The sequence below is a fragment of the Arvicanthis niloticus genome, chromosome 1 (genome assembly GCF_011762505.2).
Source record: "Arvicanthis niloticus isolate mArvNil1 chromosome 1, mArvNil1.pat.X, whole genome shotgun sequence".
Taxonomy (NCBI): Eukaryota; Metazoa; Chordata; class Mammalia; order Rodentia; family Muridae; genus Arvicanthis; species Arvicanthis niloticus.
This window is the reverse complement of record NC_047658.1, coordinates 116,811,369-116,831,899: the sequence shown is the minus strand read 5'-3', so window position 1 is coordinate 116,831,899 and position 20,531 is coordinate 116,811,369. Positions and strand designations below refer to the sequence as shown.

Here is a 20,531-nt window from a genome sequence, read left to right as displayed (position 1 = left end):
TTGTATAATCTGCAGGGCACCAAATCCAGGGTTTGGAGCCTCAGAACTGTCTTTTGGGAGGAAGTTATACAAGTTGAGACCCTCAAGATAAGTTGTGGGTGAGCCAAATGCAGTGAGAGCCCAACGGGGAGGCGGGGGGGAAGTTCTAATGCTGGGGGCAGTTTATGAGCAGGAAGAAGCAGAGTAGAGGCCGAATCTCAGCATGTAAAATGCGTGTTAAAACAGAAGTAGCTGAGGCAGGTTGAGGCCTGATTCTGGTGCGTCTTGTAAGAGGGTTGAAGTTTTATCCCCGTGAGAAATCACTGAAAGGTGGAGGCAGGGTACAATATAATCCTTTTCATGTTTATTAAGCACCCTCTCAAATCTCTAAATACATACTTGAGATCAGTCATTAGCTCTGTGGTTGATAATGGGAATCCATAGCATAGGTTGGCGTGTCCTATACAGTCTCAATAGTCACTGCCGAGTGCTTAAAGAGAGAGTTGATCCAAACAGAGTGTCCTGGCTGGTTTTTTTTTTTTTTTTCTTTTTGGTCAACTTAACCCAAGTTAGGAGGAGGGAATCTTAATTGAGAAAAATCCCTCCATAAGGATGGCATGTAGACAAACCTGTGGGATTATCATGATTGATGTAGCAGGGCCTGGCTCACTGTGGGTGATGCCACCCCTAGGATGGTGGACCTGGGTACTATAAGAAAGCAGGCTGAGGAAGCCAGGAGAAGCAATCAGTAAGCAATGTTCCTCCGTGGCCTCTGCTTCAGTTCCTGCCTTGAGTTCCTGGCCTGAATTCCCACAGCGAGGAAGTGTGACCTGAACATTGTGAAATGAAATAAACACTTTTTTCCCTGAGTAGATTTTGGTCATGGCGTTTTACCATAGCACTAGAAACCCTAATATGTAGGGTTCTGGAAGCATTTGACTAGCAGGCCTTGGGAATATAAACCATTGGAGAAGGATGAAGTGATACCCATCATGCTGCTCTCTGCCTTGGCTCTGAGGCTACTAGTGAGCATGGACCAAAACCTGAACTGAGAGCCCAGATAAAAACCTTCCTTTTAAGTACTCAGGTATTTTGTCATGGTGATAGAAAGTTAACACAGCTCTGTTCTCAGGAAATGGACTGGTGCCTGATGAAATAGCTGGAGGGAACCAGCTTTGTGGAAACACAGTACGGAGGTTCTCACCAGACACCGAATGCCTGATACCTTGACCCAGGTTGGACTTCCAGGACCTCCATAACTGTGAGTAACACAATTCTGTTGTTTTAGACAATCCAGCTTGTGGTCGTCTGTTATACTTGCACAAACAGACTAGGACACATGTATGTGCTCATAGCAGACCAGCTTGCATGTAGCTGAGTTCCCATATCTGTATGTTCACACGGTACAGATGACATGTGTATGTGCTCACATGTTCACATCATGGTCAATCCTCTTCCCCATGAAGCATAGCCTGAGTTCTTCATTGTGGTTTATTAAAATTTCCCACCAAGGAGAGAGTTTGGGGAAGGTAAGAGGGAACCATTAGAACTGCTAGGGGATCTCAAGGGAAGTGGAGGTGGGACAATGGAGAAGCGGCCAATACAGAAAGGGTAGATAGAAGATTGGCAGGACCTGGGTTGCAGGGAGGATGAGTGCAGGGGTGAGTATGACTAGAGCTGTGAGCAGGCCAGGTCTGGGTTGTGGGCTATGGTGGAGGTGGTGAGGGTAGAACACCTTTACTGAACTCTCAGAAGTCTTTGTTCCAAGAGCATGGGCCCACCTAAGACCTCCCTCAACCCCCAAGGTGCTGGAGGAGCCCCAGAAGGGTCCTGCTTGGGATCAGTCTCTGGAAGGCCGGAGAGAGGATTCTGTTGTTCTCAGCTGGGGTCCTATGCACCAGACTTCAGCGGGATTGTCTGGGATGCCTTTTCTGCTTCTGGCTCTTGCTTTGTTTTCTTGGTTTGCTGGTGCCTAGGGACACAGGGTTTAGGAAAAGCCTGGAGCTCTGGCCTGTTTGTTCAAAGGGGAGACATGGGTGGCAGAGGCAGAGAGCTCACCAGTCTTGTATGTCCTCGATAGTCTCTGGTAAGGGCCGATTGAGGGTCTCAAGAAGGAAGAAGGCAGCGCTGCCTCCCAGTAGGGCCGTGGATCCAAAAATAACATTAGGGATGAAGGGCTGAAGCTCACCTGTGATTTTCACTAGCGGGGCTATCATACTTCCCACTCGAGCCCACACGTTACTGACACCCATACCTGTTTGCCTGGGAGGGTTCAGAGAAGGGATTGATAGCCTGTGCAGAAGGCTTTTAAAGGACAATCCTGGGATCCCTGCATAAAGGGCAGGAGGAGGATGCTACAGTTTCATCTGTTAGCCCTTGACCCAGGCATATCACCTACCTGAGAACTGTAGGGTAGAGCTCACTCGTGTAGAGGAAGAGGCAGCTGAAGGAGCCAGACAGGCATCCCTTCCCAAATACAGCCAGTGCTGTTCTCAAGAGCTCCATTTCTGCATGGGAAGGGGTTAGGACATGGGCCTCAGTGTTCACAAGCACTTGAATGTTCTCAATCCTTAGCAAACTTTGTCTTTGTACTTTGGTTGCCCTGAAGCTCATAAGAAAAGGGAAAGGTGAGAACCCATCTGCTACTCCGAATGCTTTGTTATGTAGGCCAATTGAATTGTTTCCTACAAGACTAACCCGAGCCCTACAGAAAATAGGGATCTGTGCTAGGCCAACACAGTGAATTGGAGGAGGGCTCACAAAGCTGGAGTCCACTTTCCAGCTGGTAGCAGCTTCTTCCAGAGGGTCCTAAGGTAACCTCTCACCTGAAGACACAAAGATGAGGGCCAAGATGGCCCCTCCTGCCAGGAGCAGGAGGAAGCCTTGAGTGATGCGCCGGCCCAGATAACTTATGGAGAGGATTGTGATGAACTTGGCTGGGATGTCAACCCCACCAAAGATGATCTGGAGTATGTAGATGTTAACTCCAAATTCTTCTACCCCCATAGCCAAACTGTAGTAGGCAAAACCAGTGGAAAACCTGAGACACAGAGAGGCATTGGTCAGCACCTCCAGCCAAGCTGAGGCCTCTTTCCATAGCCATCCATGGATTACCAGGAAGAAAAATAGTTTTGTTTGTTGTGGCATCTATAACTGACTCATACATACTGCTTGAGTATAGTTGTGAGATTGTGTCTGAGTTCAGTGAAAAGTGCTGGTATTGATTGGTCATGTCTGGCATGGTCAAGGTCTAGGGTGTTCATGGCAAAGTTGTCCAAGATTGGGTCCGCAGAATAACAGGACTGGAGATATTTTCAGAAACTAGAGGATGCAGGAAATGATCTGTTTTTGTTCAGTAGAAGTAGAACATCCAGAGTGGCAAAGGTGAAAGTCAAGCTATGAACAGTGAGTGGGTAACTCTCCATTCTTCTCTCAGAATTATGGCAAAGTGCAGGACAAATTTGATCCTGGGGAAGACTAGGATGGAAAATGGTTTCACAACCAGGTCACAGAAAGATTTTGAGAAAGATGTAGAATCAGTCAGAAGAGGAAACTTGGGAGACACAATTGCTTCTTGTGAGTTAGCAGCCTGCAGAGTCATGTCTGTTCTGTGTGGTTCCAGAAGGCAGAGCTAGGCTGGAAGGCTTTAGTGACAGAGAGGCTGGTTGTGGGGAAAGAGCTGTCCCCAGAATGTGCCCCGAAGGATTTAGAGCATATGTCCTGTGTGGTGCAGTGCTACCTTGTAGGGAGGCAGACTCTCTCAGCTGAATGTGGAACTTCTGGGATGGAAGCTGGCCTTAGAAGCCCCTAGGAGGCTTCTGTTGATTTTTTTGCAGGCACCCTAGGCTTTAACCTGATGGATACCTCCTTGTTCATCAGCCCTGTGCAGGACATGAGTAGGAAGAGGTGGCAGGTTACCAGGCCAGAGAGAGACAGAAGGTCACACGGCGCAGGATGGATACCCGGAACAAGTCAGATAAGCCATATTTGATCTTGGCTGAGGTGATGTCCTTCTGTAAGTTGAACTTCAGGTCCTTTGGACACAAGAGAAGGATGGGTGCTATTAGTGGACCTCGCTGGTGGAAGGGAAGGAGGTTCAGGTCTAATTTTTCTAGAAGATTCATTGGGGGAGCAGATGGGATATAGTTCTAAGCCAATAAAACAGAGGCAAGAGAGGCAGATACATGGTCCTGCCCCAGGTACAACCCCTCCTCACCTACCTCCACGGTGAGCTTTTTCCCTTCCTCCTTCTTGCCATTGAAAGTAGCCACCCGTTGGAGTGTCTTCAGGGCCTTTGAGAATTTTCCAGACAGAACCAGCCAGCGTATGGACTCTGGTACCCACCTGGGGGCCAGAGTCAAAACATAGTGGCTCCTGTTCCAGAATCCCTTTTGAGACGTCTACATCTGGGGTCATGGGATAGGAGGCCCCGGGAACCTGAGGTAACTAAAGCACTCTCTGTGGAGCTTTACACTGGCCCATCTTTGTCCCTGGGCTGCCTCTCATTAGGAAAAAAATCCAGCACTCTTTCCCCTCACTTCCGTAGAGCCTTCCTCTGCCTTCAACCTTGGTTTCTTGTTGTTGGATGTCTCCCTTAGCTAAAAGCCCCAGGGGCTAGGCTGAGACCAGTGCAGCTTAGGGAGGAGATGGCATACATGAGGCTGGACAAGCTGGAGGGTTCTTTGCCTCTACCTCTCTAACCTTCTTTGGTCTGGATTCTTTCAGGGCTTTTGGAGGACGGACATTGATGGGACACCTGCTTCCAGCTTTCTGAGTCTGTTTCTTATGGACTTACAGCATCCTTTTCTGCCTTGACTGTCCTATGAGCCTGCTCTCACCAAGACTGTGAAGGAATTCCTCTCATGTTTCATGGCTGAGCCCAGGACTCTAGCTTTGTCTCCTTGAGAATGATAGACATAAGGGCTCCCAGTTAACAAGTCTTCCTGTAGGCCAGCCCCATAAAACTTAGGGTAATGGGAAATATCATCCTAATTGACGCTCAGAGTGAGTGAGGCCTGTCCCAAGACACAGGATAAAGGGAACTGAGCTCTCAACTGAATTCTGCTGACCATCTGTCCATTCTGTCTCCTGACTCTGTCTGCTCCCACCCCAGGTTGTGTACATGTTTCTGCCCCCCATCTCCCCTCTCCCCTCTCTCTTTCAGATTGCTGTTTGTCTCTGACAGTTCTATGTTTGCTTCCTAGTTAAAGTTCCATTTCAAGTCTGTACTTTTCCATGTCACCTTCCCTGAGTCTCAGTTTTCTCATCTTTGAATAGGGACAATAGTGCTCCCATCAAACAGAGATGCCAGAAAGATCAGAGATAAGATTAATTACTGTCCAGAATGGGGTCCTATGCATAGTTTATAAATAGTTACTCCAAAGCTTCATAGCTTTTCCTTGGAATGTTTCTGGCTTCTGGAGCTTAATAATGGTTACACTGGCTAATTTCCTATTTTTTTTTTCTGTGTGGCTTTGGATTGAGCGGGTTGATAATGAGTTCTCTGCCTCCTCTGGGTCTCTCACCAAACCACTGCAATTTCCACAGATTTCTGAGTTGAGACTCTACTTTGGGTATTCTTTTGTACTTTAAATCTGAAAAGCTTCCAGTTCTGTAGATACTTCTTTTAAAATATCTTTTACATCTCCCCCTCAGAATCCTCTAGCCTGCATAGTCTCCCCACCCAACCTCTGTCCTTAGGTCCATCATGTGTGTCCCTGTATTTGGACTAATTTTTTTTTCTTCACAAATAGAACTTAGGCCAGGCCTGTCATCCCCACAGACACCTTCTATGCTTTTCCCATTCTCCTCTATGTGATGTTGAGGCTGGCTTTCTGTGCTCATGCTGGACCAGCCCCCTCCCATCCATTTCAACTCTTGTCTCTTCTTTAGCTGCCGGCAGCTGCCAGTGCTCCCCACACGCTTCTCTCATGCAGTGTGCTTCAGCATATGTAACCCTGCAACCCTGGAGGGTCTTCCTTGACTCTGGCTGGCAGAAGGGAGCTGGGAACAGATAGAGCTGGATAGCCAGGTTAGGCATGGAACCCTTATTTGTCCCTGGTGGAATTGCGGATAGAGGAGAATATCAGAGGGCCACATACCAGGACAACAAGGAGAAGATGAAGAAGGGAGTGGACGTGGCTAACTGTAGCCAGCGCCACTGAGGAATGGCATAGGCCAGGCCGGACAGAAGAAACTGACCAAAGGTGTAGCAGTACCCGATAGCTGTTGATGAGATGGCCCGCATCGAGGTGGGTACCCATTCCACATCTGTGGGAAGAGCCCAAAGACCAGATTAGGGTCTTGTCAGGCAAGTCCCAGGCACCTCTCTGTGAAGTGGTATCAGCTTCTCCCTCCCAGTAGCTACCTGACTACATCTGCTCCCAAGGGTTCAACTAACACCATTTTGTAGATATTGCACCTGAAACTCAAGGACTCAAACCTGGGCCTCTCTCTTCCCCAGTTTATTTTTAATGTCTTTCTACTGACAAGTAACTGCCTTTGCTTTGTACCTCAACTCCATCATCTGTCACTCATTTGTGAGTGTGTGCTGCATAGGACCAGATGCCTAGTAAAGTACCTAGACCCAAGGCAAGTCCTACAGCTTCATAGCTGCTTACATTATGCTTGTGATTGTTGTTAAATTCAGAAGGATCTTGAGAAATCAAAGGTAGGGTCTCTGGGCTGAATCAAAACTACTCTCTCAGCTTTTGGCTGATGCTCCCCAAACCCTTGCTCCTCAGGCTCCCACTGTGGCTCACTCAAGATAACGGTGCTCAGAGAAATGCCCGAGATGCTGCAGCCACACAGGAATCGGAAGATCATATAGACAGGGAGGCTGGGGCTGAAGGCAGCACCGGAGCCACTGGCTGCCAGCATGATATAGCTCCAGGTCAGGATGGGCTTGCGGCCAAACCTGCAGCTCAGAAGAGAGGAAGGGCCAGGTTAGCCCTGTGCATCTGCCAAATTGAGTGACTTTGCAGGCTTTGGGGCAAAGGGCTGAAGGCAACCCCCAATCCTTCCTCAAGGACCAGGTGGAGCATATAACTCCTTCACCAGAGCCTTGCTGGTAATTGCTGTTACCCAACAAATTGCAGAAGGGGCATTGAGTTAATGAGTTATTTCTTCCATTTCAGCTTAACTGACTGAGCAGAGGTCAAAAGACCACATAGCTTTAAGCCATCCATCTGCCCTAAGTTTACACTATGCAGCCACAATACTGTGTTTAAAAATCTGAGTGGAGAAGCCAGATGATTCAAGTGAGGACTTTGGGATAAAAAGAAGGCTATGGCCTGGCAAGGGAATGGTATCTGTCCATCCTTCCCATCTCCCCAAGCTTTTGCTTCTTTGGGGTACATGGGTAGAACAGAGTTGAGAGGGGATGTACGTGGAATGTGCTCCCAAGCCTTACCTGTCTGACAGTTCTCCAAACACAGGTCCTCCAACCAGTATGCCTGCCATGAAGACTGACTGGGCCATCTCCTTCAGTTTGTTGGAGCTGCACACCAAATCCCACTGCATAAAAGCAAGTCAGGGTCAGCTCAGCTCAACTGAGTCCAGTCCTCCCAGCCATGGTCAGCCTGCACCACCCCCAGCCCCCACATGCACGCACGCCCACCTAGGTTTCCCTGAGCATGGTCTTTGACCCTGAAGCATCAGTTCTTTCTGCCTGTGGGGATTCCTTGGGTCTTTAACCCATGGTTGTGTGACCTGTTGTGTGCTTTACAAAGGCTGCTTAGCTGCTCTGTCATCCTGTTCTTAGCCTTTTTTACAGAGGGTCCCTCCGTGTCCTGCAGCACTGTTTGCTTCTTCCTTTCCCCCATGTATCCAAGGCTAGTCCCTCCACCTGCATCCCTGACCTCAACTCGCCTCCTCTGAGGGTCTAATCTTCTGCCCTCTCACTCCTTTCCTCCCTCCCTTTCTCTCTCTCCTCCTTGCTTCTCCATCAGTTTTCTGCATTAGTTTTCCTGTCTACAATCCCTCGAATTCTCTTGGCGCCACCCATCTTCCTCTTCACACAGTTCTCAGTTCTGTCCTGACCAATGCACTGAAGCTGTGCTTCTTTGTCACACAGGCCACAGTCCTTCTTCATCCCAACCTGACCTGATCCTTGGCAGCCTCTCTCTACCTCCCTCCTTTTTCTTCTTCCTTTTTGCCTCCCCATCCCTGGCTCCTTTTTCCTTGGCTAGCCTGTCTAGCTTCTCCAGGACTCCCTCTGGATCATTCTCTCCATCAACTTTCCCTAGACAATGTCACCTATTTCTAAGGCTTAGATTATTCTTCATACTAAAGAGCCCAAATCAATTTCTGTAGCACATCCTCTCTTCTGGCCTTCAGACCACAAGTCTGTGGTCTACTTGAAAACACTACCTGGGACATATCTTACGAACATCTCAGACTTAACAGGACTTGTTATTTCACTCTTTGTAATGTTCCATATACACCAAATAGCAACCCTGTCTTTTAAAAATATTTGTTTTTGCAGTTTGCATGACTTTGAATCCATGAAGTCACAATTATGTTACATGTGTAGAGAACACTGCCAAGTTTTTGCTAAGGAAACGTATCCATCCCTTTTCCTAATTCATATTTTTTTGTGCTGATAACATTAAAAGTTTCCTCTTTTAGTTTTTATATTCAATCCATTGTAACATCATTGTGCAATAGAACTCAAAGCTTATTCTTCTCATTCAGCTACAATGTGTACTGCTGGAGAGATGGCTCAGTGGTTAAGAGCATTAACTGCTCGTCTAGAGGTCCTGAATTCAATTCCCAGCAACCACTTGGTGGCTCACAACCATTTTGTAATGGGATTTGGTGCCCTCTATTGGTGTGTCTGAAGATAGTGACAGTGTACTCCCATGCATAAAATAAGTAAACCTGTTTTTTTAAAAAAAAAAAGAAAAGAAAAGAAAAGGAAAGGAAAGAAAAGAAAAGGAAAGAAAAGAAAACTGCTACAACATGTATCCATTGATGAGTCCCTTCTCTGTGCCCACTCCACATCAATGTCCTCATTCCACATATAAGAGCATACTGGTGTACCTCTTTTGACTCTGCCCCCTCTCTCCCATCCTGTAGAAGACATGGCATCCTTGTGCTCACAGATAAGCACTAGAGAATCCAGGAATGTTAAACATGCAGGGTTATCTCTTCAAAGGAAGACATATAGAACCTGTTTTCCACCAGAAGGCTGAGAATGTATGGAGTTGATAACCTGGTGACCTGTGCTATCTGTAGGGCCAGGCCATGTCTGATTCCTCAGACACTCGGGCTTGTTTCACTCCTTCTCCTCAGACCAGTGGTTCTCAACATGTGGATCATGACCCCTTTGGGGGCCAAAGGAGACCCTTTCACAGGGGTCGCATAGCAGATATCCTGGATATTAGATATTTACATTACAATTCATAACAGTAGCAAAATTACAGTTTTGAAGTAGCAACAAAATATTTTTATGGTTGGGGCATGCTGTAACACAAGGAGCTGTATTGAAGGAACATTAGGAGCCACTGCCCTAAACCCTTATCTTGAGCATTGTTTCTCAGTCAATCTATAGAACCTACTTTTATAGAAGAGATCACATGTATTTTGCAAAGAGTTAAGATGTAGTCATGATTTAATATTTATTGTGCATACAATGTTGAGTTAATTGTCACCAGAAAAGACATTCCAAAATTGTACTGTACTTAAATATGCCTAGGATAAACTGTCCAGGATCAGACTCTAGAAATTTGAATCAACACCCACCCACTACTGATTTGTGCTGAAGTGGATTTCCTTCTTGTCTCACACAGATCAAAACTCTGCTGGCCCTGTGTTTTCAGAGATTCCGACTTTATCCCACAGTCGTCCGATCCTCAAGCTTCTAATGTGTATATGTGTGTGTGTACACACACACATATGAGACAGCATCTATAGCCCCAGCTGTCCTGGAACACAAAGACAAATCTGGCCTAGAACACACAAAGATCCACCTGCCATTGCCTACTAATGCTGGGATTAAAGGTATGTGCCACCACACCCAGTATATTTGTTTTTGAATCTGGATTTGTCTGTTTTTTAGATTTATTTATCTTATATGTATGGGTGTTTTGTCTGCATATGTGTATATGCACCATATGTGTGCCTGGTGTCTCCAGAGGTCAGAAGTGGATGTCAGATCCTCTGGAACTGGAGATATGGATAGATGATTGTGAGCTGACAGGAGGATTCTGGAAATAGAGACTAGGTCCCCTGTTTCATCAGAATTGCCTTAATGTAGGCCTCATCATCTTGCCTTTGAATGAGTAGTGACAGCCAGTGTTTACTAAGGGATCACTGTACAAGGCACTGTCCTAAAAGTAAGCTTTTCTATACTTTAATTTCTTCAACCTTCACAGCACATGCTCATGAGCATTTTTCCCCACTCTTTCTCCAGTGACATGAATGGCTTTTAGGTTTCTACTGTGTTAATATTTTCTGGTTCCCTCTGGTTGGCTAGGTAAAGACACTGATTCCCCTACTGAGAGGTTTCTAAGGCCTGCTATGCTTTGGCCTGGTGAACCTGCTTGCTCTAATCTCCTGCTAATCCCAGCACACATTCTTCACTCCAGACATCCTGAATTACTTGTGTAATGAAGTGAAGAATGTTCTCTACAATGCCTTCCAAGAGTGTTCTGGCACTAAAGTGTGAGGAGAGACCACAGAGCCCAAGGAGGGTTTTTTTTTTCCTACCTTTTTCTTCCACAAACCGTGGAGAGCAGGCCTGAGACCTGCAACCATTATATGAGTTGATTGTGTTCCCTCAAAGAATACACTGACGTTATAACCTCCTAGAATGGAGATGAAGTCGTTTAGATACAACTAGCTGAATTACAGTGAGGCCATATTGGGCAGGGTGGGCCCTTGGAGGAAGAGAAGGACAGACAGGACAGAATAGAGGTGGAGCTTAGAGTGGTGGACATGCAAGCCAAGCAATGCTGAGGCTTGCCAGTAACCACCTGAAACTAGAAGAGATAAGGGAGAACTCTTTGTAGGGCCTGTGTAGAGAACACACTGATTGTGGGCTTTGGAATTCTAGGCTCCAAATCTGTGAAATAATAAAATCTGTGTTGTTTTAAGCTACTCGATCTGGGAAATTTTGTTGAAAATGAATAAATTGTGATTCTGCTGTGTATGAAACATCTATTGGCTTCATAAGTGGTGACAAGAAAGGGATTTGAGACAGATGAGGGAAGCAGGGTGTGGAGCAAATAGATTGGGTTTTTTAAAAAGGTACCCCAAGTTTCTGAGAGAGGAGTATTTTAGACAGCATCCTAGATGCTTTCTGTGGGACTCCTTGTGAAGAGCCCCTGAGAGGGTCCTCTTATAGCCTGTAGCAGAAGGCTTGAATATTCAAGACACCAGGAATGTTTTCTGTGCTGCCTTTGACTGGGGCTCCCAAGGCTGGGGTAGCCCTTGGATTTTATCATGTTTTACTCTGAGTCTATAAAAAATGACTTATTTCTTTGCTGTTTTTCATGTGTTAGGATCTCTTACTCAGGAATGTTGCCTGTCCTTTGATAATCTTTTCTGAGCGTCAGGGGCTTCTCTGGGTGGTCAATTCATGTGTGAGAGCAATGTTTGAGAAGTCTGACTTCCAGTGTAGTTAAGGTGCTCCTTATCTCCCCAGCTATGTTTACGGACGTCAGGGTACACGCTACGAAGCATCTTTGCTGCTCATCTGCTTGTCTTCCTCTCCTATCTTCTGTAGCCTCTCGAGGCAGAAGACATTTCACTTTACTTCTTATTCAGCTATCTTTACTGGCAACTATCAGAAGAGTTGGTTATAATACATGTTAGTGTTTGTTTAATGAATAATGAGTGAATAAATAAACAAGGCTTGACTATTAAACACACTTTTACTGAAGAGGCCCAGAAGAGGGAAAGGTAACAGACTAATTGGAGGAAACCAGACATTAGCTTCTTAGTGCTTCTCTTCTGCCCTGGGTATGGCTTAGGTTTGCAATTCCCGTCAGCTCCTGTTTGTTCTACAATCTCTTTCCTCATAGCCTAGTCCTATATTAGATTTTTTTCCCCAGTCTTATAGCATAACTAAGCCCCAAGGAGCAGGTTCCAGAAGAAAAGGACAGAAACCTCAGCCTTGTCTTCCTTCCCTCATGGCCTAGTCTAGCAGGAAGATGATAGGGAGGAAAGAGAAGGGCTACTCTGCTCGAGAGGCAGCTTTCCAAGCCATGGCAGAACAGCATCACAAAGCTGGAGCTGCTAAGAGCCCATTTTCACAAAGAACCTGTGGCTCCGATGAGAGATAGCTTGCTCAAGCATAGCTTGGTTCATTTCAAGGCAGTGACTCAAGCTCAGGTCTGTAAGATCTACTGATGTCCTCAACCAGGACCACAATTCCCAGATGCCTCACTGTGTACTGTGTTCTGAGCCCTGGCCTGCCAGAAAGAAAGCTTAAACATGAGAGCTGTTGTTCTGTGAGATAGCATAGCTAACCGTGGCATCACGTTAAGGTCAGAGCCCTCCAGGCTGGCTGGTCAAGGTTCAAAGATACAGGTTTAGGAGTTAGTGCAGCAAGAAGTGTGACCAGAAAGTCCCTCAGCAGGTGAGCAGACTGGATTATAGTCACCACAAGCCATTCAGGAGGCAGCCTACAATCCAACAAATCGTGTTGCCCAGGAGCTATGTATTTTGGGCTAGATTGTGTGTGCGTGTGTGTACACTCATATGGGTGCGCATGTTTGTGTGTGTATATATGTGTGCAGACACATGTGAAAGCCAGAGGTATTTCCCCTGATTGCTCTCCATCAGTGTTTTTGGGACAGGGCTTTTTACTGAATATGGAGCTGCTGATCAGCTAAGTTGGCTGACTACTTAGTCTCAGGGACTGCTCTTGTCTCTTCCTCCTCAGTGCTGGACCTTCAGACTAGAGCTGCTGCAACCAGATTTTCTATGTTGGTACTTGGGATGACTCTCAGGTCCTCATGCTTATGTGGCAAGCACTTCACTGACTGAGCCATATCTCCAGCCCTGAAACAGGTATTTAACTTCTATGTGGTCAGAGTCTTCAGCTGTATCTGTAGGTACCTGGTACCTACTTCTTGGATCTGTGAATGATTTAAAGAATGAAAAACACTTAGCCCTAAGTCTGGAAGACATTGTGCACTCAACTTACAGTTATTATTATTACTGTTGTTGTTGTCACATGTCCAATGTCATGTGACATATGATGTAATAGATAGAGCATGGTTCTGGAGTCAGGCTCTCCTAGCCCACCATCACAGCTGTGTAGGACCCCACTTGGATCTGAGCCTGGCGCCATTTCCTATAGAATGGTAAGGATAATACCTGACTTGTTCACAGCAAAAAGCGTGGAAAGCGAAACAGTAGCTCTGGGGCCTGCACACACTAAATGTCCCCTGAGTGAGCTCTTGAATTTTGGGAATTACAGAATTGTTGTAGGCACCCTCTTGTGCAGATGATCAGGAGATTTTTACATAGTGGCTGTCACTGGGGTCAGGTTGGTGAGAAATGTAGCCAGAGTGAAATCCTAAGTCCTTATTCGGGAGTTAGATCAAAGGCTGAGAAAGGTAGAAAAAGAGAGTACCTGAAGCAGGGAGGCAAGAAGCCAGTGGGGATGTGAAGCAGGACTGGGGCTGAACACAAGAGACAGATAGATAAATGTCCTGAATCTGGGCATTTCGTGAGGAGGATGGGGTAGGTCAAAGGTGGTTAACTGGGGGCCCCAAGAGGGTTCTCCTGGGGTAGAGATCATGGCTTCTTGTGGTGCTGGGAGCAGGACAAGAAGGTACAAGGCCCAGAGAGGAGAGCCAGGGACCTTAGGAGGGGGTATTCTGCTCACTTGAGGCTGGGCTCAGGCCCAGAGGGCTACCGGCTGAGCTTCAACGTATGTGAGTTGTACTCCAGGGAATCTAGGTTCAGCAGGCTCTCATGCCTTTCAGACATAAAAGAAAGGTCTTTGTTTCCTCTTGATGTCCTAGTTAAAGCTCCTGAGAAGTCCTGATCGCCTCTCTCACATGGGAGGCAGAACTCCACTCTACCCTACCCTAAGCACACAGAACCTGTATTTGCCATGGCTGAATGAGCCAGAAGATCAGAGTGCCCTGTGTTTGTTCTTCTAGTTGGGTTTGGCTATTAATGTTCCAGTGGATGGGGAGAACAGAGACCCTTCTTATAGGCTTGCCATGGCAGGGTCCTCAGGGGATTATAGCTTAATGCAGAGCTAAGTGAGGTCTGACATGGAGAAGGGCGCAGCCCCCCTGAGGATTTGCTGATCCCTTGCGTTATGCAGATTCATATCATCTCAAGAATGGAATGGTGACTGGAAATTTGGTTAGAACAGAGGTTAACTGAAGCTTAACTGGATATGAGCCCCCCTAACCTCTGCTCTTGGCACGGCTCCCAGGAGCCCACCTGAGGAGTGACCTGGAAAGGAAGCTGTTTCCCAGTGGTCAGCAGTGTCTCTGTAGATGCAGATGGAACTTATCCTGCATCTAGCATTGTTTAAGCACTTACTGAATACCTAGTCCTGTGATGGTAGTTATAGGTGGGAGAGATACTGTCCTTGTCCTGGAGGAGTTATTGTAGGGTGAGGTTGAACATTTGTGGACAAGTTAGACCACCCAATTCCCTCAGTGGGGTGCAGGGTGATGGTTAATCTCATGGATTACAGGTTGGGTCCTGTGTAGCTTTAAGAAGCATGGCCTCTACTTTAGAGACTTGAATTCTCTACTTAACCCCGTGTGAATGTGGTATCTTGGCTAGTGATCTGTCTTTCTGTTTCCTCATCTTTGCAAACAGGATAATCAAGGTGGAAGTCGGAGGGCTGTGAAGATTTAAATAAACTCCTGTGTGCATGTATTCCCATCTGGTATCTAGGAACTCACACACCATATTCCTGCTGAGACCATCTCATTATTCCTGGTAAGCCTGCCTTTTCCTTTCTTCAGTTCTTCCTTCTCCACTTTCTCCTCACCTCCAGGACAGATTTTCCTGTATATTCCAGGGTGGGCTAGGCTGGCCTCAATCTCTTGCCTGAGGCACCATGTCCACCTTTTCCTTTAGGGTGTTTGTTCTTTGGGTTTTATGTTTCTGGAAGTGATGGGTGTTGCCTTTTATTTCTTTTCACCATCTTCCCAGGTGTATAGCAAGTCATGCATATGTTGGGAAACTTATGGCTATGTCTTTGATTTCCTATCTGCTCTTTACCTCCCACAGATTCCAATTCCCTATTCTCTGCTGTCTGAATCCACCATTCCATCTCCCTGTCACGTCCATCCTGGAGTCCTACGCAGTTCAATTCCAGCTTACTCTGCTGCTAGGTTAAAACTCTCCCTACAGGCCACTCTGTCCCTCAGGCCACTTGAGCCTGCCACACTCTTTCTCGAAGACTACTGCGTTCATGGCTCCTCATCCCTTGTTAGAGAGGCCACACTTTTGCCTTAGCAACTAAACTAGGCTTTTTTGTTGCTCTCTCCTGTCTCATGTCCAGTAGCCTCCATGTCTCTGTTCTTCAGTCTTTATGCATCTGTGACATTACACTTAGTGTTCTGAGCTTCATATCGGGGTGCACTATCCACTCGGACTCACTCCCTCCTTCTCCCTTTCATTTATACTCAGAACAAGCATGTCCAACTCCAACAAGCCCTCTAGGACCTCCTACCACTGTGCTGGTCAGAAATCTCTTTGCTGAGTTTTCAGAATCTTAATATTACAGAACATTTATTTATTCCTTCCACAAAAATGTATCCCCCCGCTTTGCGAGGTATTATTCCAGGTGCTGGGGACACAGCAGTGAATCCTGTCTCAGGAAGCATGCAGATCCCTACAGGATACCCATGTCCCCTCTGATGATAAGCATCTGGAAGGCTAATGGCTTCTTTGCCTTTTGAGGCCTCAGCATTCTGCACCATAACACCGACATGCCTAATATTTTGGATACTTGATATATTCTGAACACCGTGATTGGCACAGAGGAGAAAGATAATGGCTGTATCAGGGAAGAGGTATAGTCTAGGGGATGTGGATGGAACAGATGTGCTGTTCGGGAGCACAGCTTTGGTGCCCAGGGCTCATGCTCAGACCCAAGCCCACTTGCTCATAGTATGACTTTGAGAAAGCTTGTAAGCTCCCTGGGTTTCACTCCCCTCATCTGAAAGATGGGGTTTGAATACTAATTACTTTATAACTGTCAAAAGGTTCAAAAATATTAATATTTGCAAGGCATTTAGAATGTTGCTCTATAATAAATGCTTTATACAGAATAAATATTTGTTAACTACACAGATAATTATATAGATGGTGTAGATAGTCTTGGATTCAAATTCTACATCTGCCCACAGAAGAAAGTCAGGGCTGGCCTTTATATCCTCATCTGTGAAATGGAGATAAAGGGACTGAACTCCCTGGGATTCCAGGAAGCTGAGACCCATAGAGTGGTAACCCGGGGGTGTATTTGCAAGGCAAAGGTCTTCTAATGAAGCAATGTTTGAATCCTGTGCTTGTGGGGATCACAGGGCATGCCTTTATGCAGCCTCCCTGAAATCTTTTGGCTAAGGCTTCCCTTGAACTTTGTACTACGGGGCATTTTACTTTACAATCCAGTTCTGAAACTGCATGGCACTGAACAGTCACTTCTCTTCCTGGGGTCTGAGTGCCTAACCCTCAACAGCAAAAAGACAGCTGTACACATCCACACACCAGAGAGCTCTGCAGAGGGCTCGGATGTGCTTGGTAGTCAGCTGCCATGCAGCAAACACCAATTCCAGGTTCCCCATCTTCCTCCAGGCACAGTCTACTGACTGGCCTGTCAGTTCATTGGAGGATTTGATTTAACTCTAGTTCGTGGAAATGATAGGTGAGAGAATCGGCCACTCCTTAAGGATGACTGGGAAGTGAGGCCATAAAGACACTTATGTAGGTGACTGATACCCTCTGGATGTACCCAAGAGTCTTTCAACCTTTGCAATGTGAAATTCCTCTATTACCCAGCCTCCCCACCCCCCATTCCTGCAAAGCTTTGTGCAGGATGGAATGTTCCTCTTCTAGTCTGGTTAACCCTTTGCCTGCTGTTCTAATTTCAGCTCCAGGGATGCTTCTTTAGAGTGGTTTTATTCCAAGCTACTCTTTTCTTGTCCCTATAAGCAGCCCAAGGGTGGAAGATCACAGTCCAATGAGGTGACAAGTCATTCAACAAGGCTATATAACACCCTACTAAGAGGACAGACTGTACAGTTTTGAATCACTGGAGCTCAATACCATGCTGTAGGTTGTTGAAGGAATGCTTGGGCTCTGAGCATGAAGGAATCAAGCCACTCAGTTCTTGTGCATTACCACTGGGATCCTTCCTCTTTGCCCAGTTCCCTGTCGTTCAATCCCAGGAAATCTAGGCCCCTGTGTCTTTTCTATCCACAAGTGCTGCACAGTGTGGAAGTACATAAGGTGAGGTGGAGGGAGAGAGGGTGGCAGACATACCTCTGTCACAATGGTGTCTCTCGTGCTGTTGTAGATCCAGCCATCCAAGCATGGCTCGGTGGCCCTCTGGGTATCATTGGGAAGACTGGCATTTGGCAGATGCACGAAGCGGAGACACTTCTCAGGCTTCCCATTTGGGCCCAAGGGGAGTACCCAGGGCCCCAGGGAGGCGTTGGGAGGCGGACGACAGTGGTGGACAGGGGTGGTGGCTGTGAAGATCTGTAGCAAGTTGTGGTTGGCTATTCCGAGGATTGGGAGGGCCAGCAAGGTCACATGCAGGTACTGGAAGGGGCCCATGCTTCCAACACGATCCAGAATCTCGGAGAAGGTCATGGCACCAGGCAAGATGAACCAAAACTGTAGGCAAGGCATCAGGCCAAGAAGAGGTGTGTGTGTATGTGTGTGTGTGTGTGTGTGTGTGTGTGTGTGTGTGTGTGTGTTATATGTAGGCCTGTGGAGCACCATAGAACCACATGCATAAAGATGTACCTATTTACATATATGAGAACACATGTGTGGAGACATGTTTGTGTGCATGTGTAAAGATGTGTGGGTTCTGGTGTGTACATAAAGATGTACCCAGCTTCATGGAGGGATATGGAATACCAGTTTGGATGCAGTGCTATGTGTACATTTAAATTGCACTGCAAAGGTCATGTGAATGCAGGCATGTGGCCCTGTGCTTAAGGGTCATAGGTATGCATGCACAGGGCCACACAGTAGGGTCCAAGGGTCCAGATTTGGATGTTGGTTGCACAGGCTGGATGTAGGTGAGGGTGAGGAAAATACACATCCCTGATTGCTTCATGTGGGCTAGGAAGGATCTCCTCAAGCTCAAAGCCTCCTTGCTGTTCCCTGGGGTGAGTCCCCGGGGCTGGAGTATCAGAAGAGTCCAAGCAGGTCCCTGAAGGCATTAGGGATTTGACCAATTACAGCGTTATGGTGAGGAAGCAGGGCCTGGTTTTGGGGTGTTCTTGGGTGCTAGACTTGGGAGCCTTCAATCCCATCTCACCTGGTGGTTGGAGCTGGATCCAGTTGGGTTGGAGATGGATGCTGCGGTGGCCCGTGCTCCGTCCTAGGGTCCGGCAGCTGCTGTGGTAGGAGCTCAGCTCTAACAAGCTGTTTGTGTCTCCCCTGGGGTGCCTTATATAAGGCATAAGCTGTTTCCTGGGCTAATGTTTGACTTTCTTTGGAAGATTAACATCCGGCAGTGAGAATGCTGTGCACCCACCAAGCCCAGCTCTCCCGAAAGGGCTGCCTCAGCCAAGGCTGTTGACAGGGTGGAGAGGGGGCTGGGGAGTGGAGTATGGCTGAGCCTAGAGGGCTGCTGGCTGGACAAAGGGCTTAGTGGCTCAGGGAATGTTTCCTAAGAGAGAATATGGAAAGGGATTAGGGGTCTGAGGGACCAGAAAGCCTCTGAGTTGATCTTCAGAGGACCTGGTGCTGAGAACAAGTGATGAGAGAGGTGCTTCTGGAAATGAGAGGCAGCATTCCCGCAATGTACTGTCTTTTCCTGCCTGGCTCCTGAGTAGGTTCATGGAGAATGTTAGGGCACACTCAGACAGAAAGGTCCAAGCACTGGTCCTTATGGTCTCAGAGGTACCAGGACTTGGGCTCCTGGAACAGCCAGGACCATCCCTGTCTGAGTCTCAGACACAGTGACCAGTTTTCCATCTACCTATGAACTTACTGCCTCCAGCTGCTTTTTGGCTTCTTTCTGCAGTCCTGATGGCTTTATTTATTTCTATGAGTATGGTTTAATTACCTAATAATGCACATTTCTTATATAAATGTCTACCAAGCCAACACAAACTGAATTAAGTACATTCAGCCTCACCCAAGAGCCAACGTAGGCAGGGCGTTTTGTGGTATGTGGTAGTCTTTTCTCCCACAGACAAGTCTAAGACAGGGTCTAGCAGCCAACTTGAAGCTTAGTTGACACACTTATGGCAGGCCCTACTGTTAGCATTGTCAGTCAGGAAACTGAGAAGTTAAGTAACTAGCTTAGGGTCCCCAGCAGGAAGTAGGTCAGGGGTGTGGCTTCAAGCCCATTTCTATCCTTAAGCATCTAAACACACACATTCTCTCTCTCTCTCTCTCTCTCTCTCTCTCTCTCTCTCTCTCTCTCTCTCTCTCTATTTTTCTCCATTCTCCCTCTTCCTCTTCTTTCTTTTCCTTCTCCCTCTCCCCTCCTTCCTCCCTCCCTTCTCCCTCCCTCTCTTCTTCTTCTTCCCTATCCTCTCTCCACCTTCCTCCCCTTTTTGGGTGTTTGAGTCAGGATCTCACTATACAGTTTAAACTGGCCTTTAAGACTCACAGCAATCCTCCTGCCTTAGCCTCCTCTCAAGTGCTAAGATTACCAGAATTTGCTGGAGCTTCTGGTTTGAACCAGAGTTTTCTATGAAGTCTGCTTCTTTCTTAGCAAAGTTGGTTAACCTCCATTGCCTTTTAAGTCACGACTGGCTTGCTTTTAGCTGACTGTTACTATTTCCTGGGACCCGGGGTGGGGGTGGGGGTGGGGTGGGGTGGTGTCTCTGTTTTGTCTGGTTGAGGTCTCCCATTGTCCTCCCATTGTCCCATTGTCCTGGGCCCCTTTCTTAAAGGTGGTATCTGGCCTCCAAGTTAGGGCTGGGATCCTGCTCAAGTGCCTGCCAACTCTTCCCTCTACCACAAGGCAAGGTCAGCTGATGAACCCTGTTCCAGCCCCTCCTCTTCGCTTACCACCTGGACTCAGCAATTATTGATGTTCTCCGAGTGGCCTGAGGCAGGGTGAGATCTGGAGTCATCAAAGGAAGATTAAATTATACTCCAAGGCTGCCAAAGGGGTTGTTTTAGGAAGGTTTGACTGGAAGGCTTGCAGCAAGCTGGGCTGCTGCAGCTAACCCCTGTTCTGGGTGTTCACCCTCACAGAGATGTTCTTTTCTAGTTCCTAATTGGCCTGGGTTGTCCGTCTGTTCCTGTCCCAGTGGGGTGTTGTTTAAAGGCGCCTGGTGATTTCCCTGAGGCTGCTGGGGTTGAGCCAGAGTATACATAGTCCAACAGCTCAGTGAGGGGCCGCTGTATCTGGGCATCGCCCCCGG

At 47.1% G+C, this 20,531-nt stretch overlaps 1 protein-coding gene and 1 long non-coding RNA gene across 5 annotated transcripts in view; one reads left to right on the top strand and one right to left on the bottom strand.

The window, feature by feature from the left end:
• The first annotated feature begins 324 nt into the window (after positions 1–324).
• Positions 325–20,531, top strand: part of LOC143435207 (uncharacterized) — a 61,284-nt gene continuing 41,077 nt past the window's right edge. The window contains exons 1-4 of the long non-coding RNA XR_013105319.1: positions 325–1,240; positions 9,771–9,981; positions 12,869–12,996; positions 14,779–14,901. This is a non-coding gene — a long non-coding RNA (uncharacterized LOC143435207). The remainder of the gene's footprint in view (positions 1,241–9,770; positions 9,982–12,868; positions 12,997–14,778; positions 14,902–20,531) is intronic.
• Positions 1,453–20,369, bottom strand: Slc22a8 (solute carrier family 22 member 8). Of its 4 annotated transcripts, XM_034486437.2 has the most exons (12): positions 20,173–20,369; positions 18,464–18,543; positions 17,452–17,808; positions 7,391–7,494; positions 6,741–6,895; positions 6,081–6,249; positions 4,200–4,323; positions 3,898–4,013; positions 2,805–3,019; positions 2,378–2,486; positions 2,038–2,241; positions 1,453–1,951 (listed from the first exon to the last, which is right to left on the bottom strand). In XM_034486437.2, exons 3-12 carry the CDS (start codon positions 17,782–17,784, stop codon positions 1,870–1,872), a joined length of 1,611 nt encoding a protein of 536 aa, XP_034342328.1. In that variant the 5' UTR covers positions 17,785–17,808; positions 18,464–18,543; positions 20,173–20,369; the 3' UTR covers positions 1,453–1,869. The 4 variants fall into 4 exon arrangements, with proteins under 4 accessions (XP_034342328.1, XP_034342332.1, XP_076772782.1 ...); XM_034486441.2 differs by lacking the exon at positions 20,173–20,369 and having other exon boundaries at positions 6,198–6,249; positions 18,464–18,767; XM_076916667.1 differs by lacking the exon at positions 20,173–20,369 and having other exon boundaries at positions 18,464–18,760.